Source organism: Tamandua tetradactyla, chromosome 7 (genome assembly GCF_023851605.1).
Source record: "Tamandua tetradactyla isolate mTamTet1 chromosome 7, mTamTet1.pri, whole genome shotgun sequence".
NCBI lineage: Eukaryota > Metazoa > Chordata > Mammalia > Pilosa > Myrmecophagidae > Tamandua > Tamandua tetradactyla.
The window spans coordinates 85,409,790-85,422,562 of record NC_135333.1 but is presented as its reverse complement, the minus strand read 5'-3'; the positions used below and the strand labels follow the sequence as shown (position 1 = coordinate 85,422,562).

Genomic DNA, 12,773 nt, shown 5'->3' with positions numbered 1-12,773 from the left:
TTAGTATTTAGTCTTCCCATCCATAAAGATGGTATGCAAGACTTAGGTCTTCTGTGATTTCTTTTAGCAGTTTCTTGTAGTTTTCTTTGTATACGTCTTTTGTCTCTTTAATTAAATTTATTCCTAAATATTTTATTCTTTTCGTTGCAATTGTAAATGGAATTATTTACTTGATTTCCCCTCAGATTGCTCATTACTAGTGTATAGAAACATTACAGATTTTTGAGTGTTGATCTTTTAACCTGCCACTTTGCTGTACTCATTTATTAGCTCTAGTAGTTTTGCTGTGAGTTTTTCAGGGTTTTTGACATATAGAATCATATCATCTGCAAACTGTGAGAGTTTTACTTCTTCCTTTCCAATGTTGATGCTTTGTATTTCTTTTTCTTGTCTAATTGCTTTGGCAAGAACTTCCAACACAATGTTGAATAACAGCAGTGATAGTGGACATCTTGTCTTGTCTCTGAACTGAGTTTTCAGTTTTTCCCCATTAAGGACAATGTTGGCTGTGGGTTTTTCATATATTCCCTTTATCATGTTGAGGAAGTTCCCTTCTATTCCTATCCTTTTAAGTATTTTCAACAAGAAAGGATGTTAAATTTTGTTAAATGCCTTTTCTGCATCAATCAAGATAACCATGTGGTTTTTCTGCTTTGATTTGTTGCTATGATGTATTACATTAATTGATTTTCTTATGTTGAACCATCCTTGCATACCTGGGATGAATCCTATTTGGTTATGGTGTATAATTCTTGTAACGTGCTGCTGGATTCAATTTGCAAGAATTTTGTGGAGGATTTTTGCATCTATACTCTAAATTTAGAGAGATTGGTCTGTAATTTTCTTTTCTTGTGGTATCTTTGTCTGGCTTTGGTATGAGGGTGATGTTGGCTTCATAGAATGAGTTAGGTAGCCATACCTCCTCATCAATTTTTTTGATGAGTTTGAGCAGGATTGGTACTAATTCTTTCTTGAATGCTTGGTAGAATTCACATGCGAAGCCATCTGGTCCTGGACTTTTCTTTTTTGGGGAGCTTTTTAATGACTAATTCAATTTCTTTACTTGTGATTGTTTTGCTGAGGTCAGCTATTTCTTCTCTAGTCAATGTTGGTTGTTCATGTCTTTCTACAAAGTTGTCCATTTCATTTACATTATCTAGTTTATTAGCATAAAGTTGTTCATAGTATCCTCTCATCAACTCCTTTACTTCTGCAGGTTCAGTGGTTATGTCTCCTCTTCCATTTTTAATTTTATTTATTTGCATCGTCTCTCTTCTGCTTGCCAACCTTGCTAAGTGTCCATCAATCTTATTGATTTTCTCATAGAACCAACTTCCGGTTTTGTTGATTTTCTTGATTGTTTTCATGTTCTCAATTTCATTTATTTCTGCTCTAATCTTTGCTATTTCTTTCCTTTTGCTTGCTTTGGGGTTAGTTTGCTGTTCTTTCTCTAGTTCTTCCAAGTGAAGTCAATTCCTTGATTTTTGTTCTTTCTTCTTTTTTAATATAGGTATTTAGGGCAATAAATTTCCCTCTTAGCACTGCCTTTCTTACATCCCATAAATTTTGATGTTGTTTTCATTTTCATTTGCCTCGAGATATTTACTGACTTCTATTGTAATTTCTTCCTTGACTCCCTGGTTGTTTAAGACTATGTTGTTGAGCCTCCATATATTTGTGAATTTTCCAGCCCTCTGCCTATTATTTTCAACTTCATTCCTTTATGATCTGAGAAAGTGTTTTGTATGATATCAATCTTTTAAAAATTATTGAGACTTGCCTTGTGACCCAGGATATGGTCTATCCTTGAGAATGATCCATGAGACTTGAGTAAAAGGTATATCTTGTGGGGTGTAATTTCTATAAACGTCTGTGAAGTCTAGTTCATTTATGATATTATTTAAACTCTGTTTCTTTACTGATCCTCTGTATAGATATTCTGTCCATTGATGAGAACAGAGAATTGAAGTCTCCAATTATCATGGTAGATGTGTCTATTTCTCTTTTCACTGTTTGCCTCATGTATTTTGGAGCACTCTGGCTTTGTGCATAAATATTTATGATTGTTACATCTCTTTGTTGAATTGTTCCTTTTATTAATACATAATGCCCTTCTTTGTCTCTTTTAATTGTTTTACATTTGAAGTCTAATTTGTTGGATATTAGTATAGCTACTCCTGCTCTTTTCTAGTTGTTGTTTGCATGAAATAGCTTTTCCCAACTTCTCACTTTCAACCTATGTTTATCCTTGGGTCTAAAATGCATCTCCTGTGACAGCATATAGATGGATCCTGTTTTTTAATTCATTTTGTCAGTCTATGTCTTTTGATTGGGGAGTTTAATCCATTAACATTTAGTGTTATTACTGTAAGGGCAGTATTTCTTCTACCATTTCACCTTTTGGAATTTATATGTCATATCTATTTTTTCTTCTTTTTACCTTTACTGATACTCTTCATTTATACACTTCTCCACACCTCTCTATGCTGTCTTTTCCTATCTGTCTCCAGTGCTCCCTTTAGTAGTTTTTGCAGACCTGGTCTCTTGGTCACAAATTCTCTTAGTGATATTTTTGTTTGAAAATGTTTGTTTTCCCATCATATTTGAAGGACAATTTTGCTGCATTTAGAATTCTTGGTTGGCAGTTTTTCTCTTTTAGTATCTTAAATATATCATGCCACTGTCTTCTCGCCTCCATGGTTTCTGCTGAGAAATTTACAGTCTTATTGGGCTTCTCTTATATGTGATGGTTTGCTTTTCTTCTAAATTTCTAAATTCTCTCTCTTTGACATCTGACATTCTGATTTGTAAGTGTCTTGGAGTTCATCTACTTCGATCTATTCTGTTTGGTGTATGCTGCACTTCTTGGATCTGTAATTTTAAGTCTTTCTTAAGAGTTGGGAAATTTTCAGTGATAATTTTCTACATTAGTTCCTCTTCTCCTTTTCCTGTCTCTTCTCCTTCTGGGACACCCACAACATGTATATTAATGCTCTTCATGTTGTCATTCAATTCCCTGAGTCCCTGCTCATATTTTTCCCTGTATTTTCTTTTGCTTGTCAGATTTCAGATGTCCCATCCTCCAGTTCACTAATCCTATCTTCTGCCTCTTGAAATCTAACATTATAGTTTTCCATTGTTTTTTTTTTTCTCTCTCTCTCTCTTCTACTGTCTTTCATTCCCATAAGTTCTGTGATTTGTCTTTTCCAGACTTCAGTTTTTGTTTTTTCCTTGCCTCAATTCATTGATTTGATTTTTGATGAGGTTTTCCATGTCTGTTCAAATATCCTGAATTAATTGTTTCGACTCCTGTATCTCATTTGAATTGTTGGTTTGTTCCTTTGACTGGGCCATATCCTCAATTTCCCTTGTATGATTCATTATTTTTTTGCTGGCATCTAGACATTTAATTTCCTTAATTAGTTTATTCTGGAGATTATTTTCACTTTTTTTTACCTAGGATTTTCTTGTTCAATGACTTCATTATCTGTCCTTTGACATTCAGTTCAGCTTATTCTAGACCTCTAGCTTAGGTCTTGTTTAACAGATTAGAATTTTTCATCTTGTTTTCTTGTTTCTTGCCCTGCCTGTCTGGTATCTTTTTTTCTCCCCTTAGGAGGGTCTACTTATGTATTATAGACCCCAGCCAGATTTTCTCAGACCAAACTCACCTCATCTCAGAAGAAAAAGAATCACCTGAGGGAGAGACCCAGCAGGTTGACTTTCCTATGAAGCCTCTGGACTCTGTGTTTTTCCTCTCCTGCCCAGTATATGGCACTTGTCTTCCTGCAGGTCCCACCAGCATAAAGTGATGTGGTCCCCCTTATGAGGGCATGGTTGAGACAGGTTGTAGGCTGGCTTTAATTGCTTCAGTTTTCCACACCCTGGGTCTTGAGGGAGGGATTCCACCTGAGCTGGGCCCTACCCCTCTCTTGGTGAAGGCACAGCCTCCAGACAAGGTTAATTTCACCCTTTTCTGGGGTGGTTGGAGCCTGATAAGCCTTGCAGTTGTATCCAAAGAGCAGTCAAGCCGTGGAAACACAGCCAAAAAAAAGAAAAACATTCTTTTCTGATGAGGACCCCCATTCCTTGGGTTTGCCAATTAAGAGCTTAAGTTGCTACATTGCTCTGTGTATCTCCAGGTCCTATGCGCCCCCTCCTTTCCTCCTGAGATGAGGCCAGTTTGAAAGGGCCCAGATTCTTTCAAGTATTTTGTGCTGTCCGATCCAAAAAAAAGTTGTTTTTTTTTTTCCTTTTTCTGTCAGCCCTGTTCCCTCTGCACTGGGCAAAACCCAGCAACCTTAGCTTTTATTTGAGGTTCAGCTGAGCTGGGGGGCTATTTTTAGTAGTCAGAATTTGTTAATTGCACAATTAGAGCTTGGTTGAGCTCAGCCCCTTACTATTAGTAAAGCCTCTTTCCTTACCACTCTGGGAACCAGCCTGTGAAGGAAGGGAGCCGGCCTCCGTGGCTTGGGGGACTCAAGGTTCTGGGTGGGATTATTGCTGGTCCATCTTGTCCAGACTGGTGTATGCTGTGGGTCTGGCTACTGATGTGGCCCCAGCAGTTGTTCTGTATGGTTCCTGGCTATTTACTAAATGCTCTGGAGGATGAACTAAATCCCACACCTCACTAAGCCACCATCTTGGATCTCTCTTCTTCTTCTTCTTTTTTAATGTAGGTAGCTTTTGAATTAAAAACTGTACATCCTAAACCTAGGGAGAATGAAAAAACTACAAATCTTGAACTCTTAACAATTTTGTTTTTCATAGTGTTATGGGTATAACAATCCTGAAACTATTTTATATATAGTGTTGGAATGAACAAGTAAAAATGCTGATACTGTTAAGAGCTAGGAAAAAGGGGGAAACAAGTATGAAATGGGAGAAGGCAAGAACAACTTTGTGAAGCTGGATCAGAAATTGGAAGTATCAGTATGGGTTCACAATTTCTTTTATATATAAGTATATATGTATCTGGGAGGTACAAGGGTAGTTTAGTGGTAGAATTATCACCTGCTATGCAGGAGAATGGGTTCTTATCAGCCCAGGCAATTCTCCAAAAAACAAGCAAACAAGCAACAAACAAAAAGCCAAGGCAAACAAAATTCAACAAATGGTCCTGCAATAACAGTATACAAACTCGGAAAAAGAATGAAATGTGACCCCCCCACCATATAGCATACAAAAAAAAAAAGTATCTGTATGTATTTTCTTGCTAAGCTAGCTAAAGGGCCTGGGATAAGTGATATCCCAGAAGAAATCAGCATATCCGAAGTTCTGATCTTAGTTTCTAAGTATCATTCCCCCCGCTAAAAGTAACCAGACTCCTTGGAAAAACACCTAATACCAGAGCTGAGGCAAGGAAGGTACAAGATGAGAGTCTGGACAATGTTATTGTGCTAGAAAGTGAGTAAGTGCTAGACACAATATTGGGTGGATATCAAAAGAACACAGGAGACAGATTTGATGGGGCTCTCCGCAAGCCAAATCTCAAATTATTTTATTGGTACAGTACAGTACAATGCAGCACATTGTACAGATTATAACCCCTTGAATAAAATAGGAAACTATGAATCCATACTTAAAATAGACAATCACATAGATGGTAGATAGGTATGTAGGTGTATGTATGCACGTATGAATGAATGGACAGACAGCAGAAGAGGTTGGTGGCAGGCTGACAGATGCAAGGGCAAGTTCTTACAGTAAGATGCTGATACAGCACACTTGGTGAACTGAAAAATCACCATTTTGAGCTATCATAATAAACATTGGTTCAGGGAGAATTATCAGTGTTACTAATATCAAAGATGGGGATAGTAGGTGTTTGATAAGAAGAAAAATATTTACATGATCTTCAAGTATCTCCCCACAGATTGCTTATTAATTTCAAGAGGCAAAATAATAACTATACAGTAAAGACAGAATAATACTTTGACCATTGATCAAAATTAACATCACCAAGGAATTCCTTCCAATGTGATACTCTAATAAGGACAAATCACTTCTCTAGTATTTCAGTTGGGGATACACAGCCTCAGCCTAATCATTAGAAAACAACAGACAAACCCAAATTGGAAAAATCCTACAAAACATCCCTCACACACATGCCCACACAAAAACTGGACTATTTTTGCTCATGAAGAACTAACCTTCATGATAAATTACAACACCTAAGAGTAGAATTATATCTTTTATATCTTTGTTTCTCCACATCTATCACAGTACCTGACATATAAGTAAGAGATCAATAAACATTGGTTTGATGGATACTTGTGGCCTAGATGCAAGATATTAGGTCCCAGACAGAATCTTAATTCATCTGTTTTCATCTTTAGCAGTGAATATACTAAAAGCACAATGTAAGTACAGTGGTTAAAAGAATAATGAAGTTTTTAAGTAGGCAAATAGAATCTGCTCATAAATTATGTTATATTCTATATCCTCATCTCAACCAAATTTTCAAAAGTAAACTTTTTTCAAAACTTAACAGTGTATTATAAGCCAGAGAATTAAAAATTTACAAAATCACTCCAAATACATGAACAGGTACAAACTAATTTGAAAAGTCTTCTACAAAAGGAAAACCTCAAAAATAAGTTAAAGTGACAATAAAATTAATGGATACACTGCAGTTAGAACCCAATTTTATTGTTACAACCAATTTTTATTTACAGAATATAAATCTCTTCAAAAAGATACATTCCTTCATTTAATCAATAGTAAATGGCTTTATTAAACAGAAATAAAGCCTAAATATCACCTATTTTAAAACAGAAATCAAAACAGCTTCACTGAAAGTTTCGAAACAGAGCAAAAATGTATTTTTACTTAGGCAGTTATATGAACGAGGTTGTTTTAAATTTTCTTCACTGACAACCCCATTATATCCACAGAACAAATTTTACTTAAATTAACAGTAGCGAAAATGTAAAAATTAAATTTTAAACATGAAAATATGAAACAAATAAAAACAGGAAGTATCTCCATTACTAAACAGATTAACCAGTTCTCAGACACTTAGATACTTTCTGAGTCATATTAAAACACCTACATCAAAAGTTGCATTCATCTGAGAGGTATCAAGACATTTTCAGTGCTGAGACTATTTGTAGCACTTACAGTATATACAAAGCAGCATTATACTACTATGGTTCACATTTGATAAACACAAATTTAAGCTTTTATGTCACAATTTCCCAATTCAACATACAACTAATGCAATGACAAATATTCATCTCATTTTTTTTCTTCTGAAACTGAATGAGGAAATTATATTTAAACACACGGGATAATGCCATGTCTTCTTTCTTATAATAACTGCATATTTTAAAATTCAAATACTTCATATCATGGAAACTGACCTAGCTATACAAAGGCTCCTAAATACAGTACTGTCAAAAAGTTTCTTCTTTTCAGATTCCACCATTTTACAGTTATTTTAGTACATGTGAATACAGGAAACTACTTCATATTATTGGACAATAAAATTCATTTAAGTAGTAGCTACATTTAAGTAGCAGCATACTACAACTAGAACCATGGCAAGTATACACTCTTCTTCTCCACCATTTTTGGGGTAGAGGTGGGGGATCTTTTCCAGATCACAGAAGCTATGGATACCATAGGGCTTCAACATACCTTTGAAAGTTCCTTTATTAAGAATTTTGAAATTTAACTAATAGAACACCTGCAATTCAAATCAGCCAGGAATGTCTTACCCTTCATGAACCAGTACAAATAAAATATGTAATGTTTTCAATTTTTTATAAATATCTTATCATGACTAATGGTGTTCATAATGCCCTAATGGGTATAATGTAAACTGAAAGAAATGCCTACACTTAAAGACTAAAGGGGTATTTTAAAAAGCAATTATTTTCATAACTAGAATAGCTATAGGATTCATATTAAACACAAAGTAATATTTCAACCCTAATGTTTTATAACATCAGTAGCACAATAAGTACATTAAATATAGGAAAAAAGAGAAAGTAGATTTCAGGACAGAAACAGAACAACTTGAATTTTAGATGTCTTGAACACAAAAGGGTATTTTCTATAAGCATTATCATTTTTTTCCATCCAAATACTCCAGATTTTCTATCCATTTGAAACCTGATCCAGAAGTGAAAAATTTTAGTGTAAAAATTCATTCAGGAAAATCTAACTCATCCTGTAATATATCTTCTTAATTTCAGTTTTCAAGTATAACTTATTAGAAACAAAATTTGCTCTAGATTTCATTTTTCAGTATACCATTTTTGGTGGTGGGGTGAGGAGACGATCTCTCAATAATCCACTTGAAATGCAAATCCAAGTAATTTCTTTCATAGCAATCAGTAAGTTTACAAACAGCTTCAAAAGTGGGGGGAAATTTATTTAAATAATTGATATACTTTTCTGTCCAAATACATCCAACCCAGGATATTACACTATAATCACACAAATAGTATGTAAGAGAAAAAAAAAAGATGGTTCAATATAACTAATGCTTTCTTTTAAAAAAAGAAACAAAAAGCAAGCAAACAAAACAGATTGCCTCAATATGAAACCATTCTCCAGTCAAAGGACATTAGAAAATCTAATGGACTAAAAACGAAAAATCAGAGCAAAGCAATTTTTGAATAAAGTACTTTACCATATACTTATAATTCTTTTTTTTCCGTGAATTACTAACGCTTGCCTTCGTTTCTGTAAAGTAGCATAAGTTGTTGCCAATAACAACTCTCCACCTAGCATAAAGCATTGTTTCTTCATCAACTGAATGACTGAAAAATATTAAAAGCTTAAATCTTTATCACTTTGGAATGCAGTATAAAATGTTTAGTAAAGCAATTTAAAGCAGAAAATACAACTACTACATAATATTCTTTATATTACAAAGTAAGGAATTCATAAAATGGTATAGAAGGCTTGAGTGTAATCTAAAAAAGAATTCTCTGTATAATTTTAAAAGTGGAGGTTTCTAACTTTTAGTGTTCAGAGAATTTGTTCTCTTTAAATCTGGAAGGTTTATTAACATACATTTATGAAATGAAGTTAAAATAGTTTTAGTTCAGCTAAAATGGAAATAGTTTTTATTAAAAGATTTCTTCTTTTGTCATTTACATTATCATAATGAACTTTATTTAGAGAAGCCAACTGACATAATTAAGTTGAATTAAGAGCTATTGTTTATCACATCTCTTGTCTACACGGGGTTTAGATTCACAGTGAGATATATAAAACTTCATGGAATTTTTGTAGAAAAAGGTTAATAACTCTGAAAACAGGAAAGGGTAATACTTCAGTTTGCAATCACTACGTTATATTTTTAATTTGCTTTCCATTCATGACTCAAATAATGGAGCTCTATTAATATAACAATGTAATAATTCACTGCTTCCAGGAATCTAACCTCACAAAAACTAATGACCAACTAAACAAGTGAAAAAGGTCATTGTAGGCACTGAGAGGCTAAATAAATAAGTGTTGACATTAACATAAAAACAGAAACCCCATTTCCAGTTCCTCTGTTATTCCATGGTGTAGCCAAAACTGTTGGTTATTTCCAGTCCAAAACTAAAGAGCTGGATCATTTCCTTACAGAAAAACTTCTATAAAATGAAAGAGAAGGCAAAACAATACACAATCTCATATGCAAGATACAATTCACACTAATTTACAAATTTTTATTTACACTGTTTTATATACATTCCAGGCAAACCAGTTGATGAGTTTTTTGTGCTCATATTGATCTCAGATGATCATGTGAACAGCATGATTTACTACTACATTGCTTTGTTTTCCAGAAAATGGTGGTGGCATTGGGTTAGGAGGGGGATAAAAAAAAATCAAGTATCATTGGTTAGAAAAGATTGTACAAGTATGTAAGGAAAAAGGAACTGAAAAAAAATCATTGAATTATGCTTGTTAAAGCATCTAGGCCTCTATGGTCTATTGAATAACACTGAATATACAAGAATGCCACTTCTAACATCAATTTTCATTATTTACAAAATGGGCTTACCAGTTGAGCTATTAAGTAAGGCCTTCAAGTTCCTTAGCTTAACATAAGAAAGCAAAAGACATCTCAGTAAGCCACAAGACAAAATTTAAAGGACGTTTTTAGAATGCTGTGGAGATTTACCTTCCTTTAGAATCCCTTAAATGGTCAATACAGAAGGAAGTAATTTTGAAGCCTATTTGTAGCCTGTACCATGATCCCAAAAACCTATACAGGAATTAAGAGCATCATAACATCCAAAATCTTGCCAAAGTGAGACACTACTGAAATATCTCACTTTGTTCACAAGATCCACTGTATACTCCTAGGGCTAAAATGAGAGCCCCTATTACCCAGCCTAGCCACTTCACTTCTGCATGAACCTTTCTGAAATACTTAGAAAAATGTCACAGGTAGCAACTACGCACAGTCTATCAACAATGGCTCAGTGAATCTCTACTCAAAATGGTTTGAAGAATACGGAATGAGGTAGAAAAATACCCTTTTCTCCTCCCATAGTTCTCCAAGATACATACTGTTGCACTTTAAGAAGTCAGACAGAAAAAAAAAAAAAGAGTATTATATATTCTTCATCCTTCTATGAAACTGTTTCAGCTATAGATGAAAATTCCATCAAAAACAATTTTCCAAGTTCACCTTAGCAATATAAAAAGCTATTAACTTTTTAATTGGTTCCATTCATTTAATCACCTAGATATAATTCTACTGAATCCTACAGTAACATTGCTAATAAGAACAAAAGTGAACATCTATAATATTGGGGAGGTAGAAAACAATCTTGTCCTAACACTGTTATAGATACAAATAGACTTTAAGATTCTATTTATGTAACTAGAATTTACCATTTAATATGGCCTTTAAGTGTTTCTACTTATTAGCTTTAAACATCTTGAAATAATCCAAGTATTTTAAAGCACTTGTCTAAGAATGTAAGTTATTTGAAATACTACATCAAACTCCCCATAAGATTTCTCAAGGGATAAAGTTGTGGTTGCATAATCTGAATATGCAGATACACTGAGCCAACTTTGTACATGGGCACTTATGTGACCAAAGTGCAAAGCTCGTCCGACTAATTTTCGAAGTAAAGTTAACCAGGACTGTTCAATGTCACACAACTTCAAATTTTGAAACCTACTTATCTAATTCAAAGATCTAACTTCCTTTCACATAACAAATGCCTTCCTCTCACCCCCCCCAAGTAAAATTTTTTAAATACTTATCAAAAACAAGACAAACAATAACAAAATCCCTCCTACTATTACTATTTTTGCTTAATTCACATTTTGTTATATCAGATTTTAAGTGTACAAGATCAATGCACTAAATGTTCCTTATTCAATCCTTTTAACAGCCTCAACATATCACCCTGAACTTACATATACCAAGTAATCATGTGCTACACCCTAAAGACATAGAACCAAACAAAACAAAAATGTAAGGAATGTAATTGGAGAGGTAAAAAAAATTACTCTAAATGAAATGTTCTTGTTCCCAAATATGATAAATTTTCTACATCTGTTTCAAAAATTAGCAATCATTCTACTAGCTATTATTTAACAACAAAGACCTTGAACATCTCAATAGGCAAAACAAAAGTTCTGGGTAGCAACAATTTGATACAGTAAAATTTTAAACACTGAAACTAGGAACTTAAATGACAATATTTAGTAAGTGAAAGCATTAATACAGATTTTTATAATACTAACTCAACATATCTAGTCCAGGATTATAATGGTAAATATTAATATTTCTACTGACAATATAGGGAGAAGGGAATTCAATTCTAAGCTATATTCCCCCAAAAGAAATACTAATCAATATTAAATTTAAAAAGATGTACTACCAATAGAGAAGGTAAATGCATTTGGCTCTCCTAAACAAGTATTTTATAGGAACATACTAAGTTATCTATACCAGTGACTGACTGGTATTTCAAGAGTAAATTATTCATTTCGCTTACAGTGAATCAAGATTAAAATGTTTATAATGAACACCTAGAATGTTTACTAAAATTAATCTTATTAAAGTACAACTTTAAAAAATTATTTTGGGACATTTTCATTGCTTATACTCAAATGGGTGAAACAGATGAAAGCAGCCACAGATTCATGTTAAATTTCTAATAAATAACTCACATAAAACATAGATTAAATTAATAAAGGATTAAACCAACATCTGTATAGCTTTCTGCAGATTTAACAAATTTCTAATTCACCACATACTGATAGCAGTAGGTATATTTCTTGACATCATTCAGTCTTTGTAAAAAATAGATTGGTTGTTTAAAGGCAAAATTTGTAAAGCAAAATAACCAAATTAAATAACAGAATTTTAGCAAATATTGGTTTTTTGGAATTTCTTAAGAAAAGATTCACAAAGATAGCCCAGCTACATGAGAATAATTAAATCTCCTCTTTACTCAGGCACTTTTAATGCAGTAACCTCAGGTTTCATTTTGAAGTATTGGTTAAAACGAACAACTGCATACCTAGTGAGAAAAGAGAATAACATTGAAATTAGTCAAAGATGAAAAATTTAATCCTTTCTTTATTTCCACTCATCCATCGAAATTGCTTTTTTTTTAAAAGATTTTCAAAGGACATACTTTTACCTTATTGTGCCACCTAGTGGACACTTTTTCTAATACAGAGGGTACTTAGCTTATAGCAGATTTCTCAACAAGCCCAATTACTAAATGTCTACAGCCTTTATAATATTTGATGGAAAAAAATTAACTGCAATGTTTCATGAGTTCCAAGTG

General features: G+C 33.4%; 1 protein-coding gene across 1 annotated transcript in view; it reads right to left on the bottom strand.

Moving 5' to 3' along the window:
* Positions 1-9,648: 9,648 nt before the first annotated feature.
* The window catches only part of ETNK1 (ethanolamine kinase 1), a 70,516-nt gene continuing 67,391 nt past the window's right edge, over positions 9,649-12,773 (bottom strand). The window contains exon 8 of the mRNA XM_077170285.1: positions 9,649-12,500. Within this exon, the coding sequence (XP_077026400.1) occupies positions 12,428-12,500 (73 nt within the window). The 3' untranslated portion in view covers positions 9,649-12,427. The remainder of the gene's footprint in view (positions 12,501-12,773) is intronic.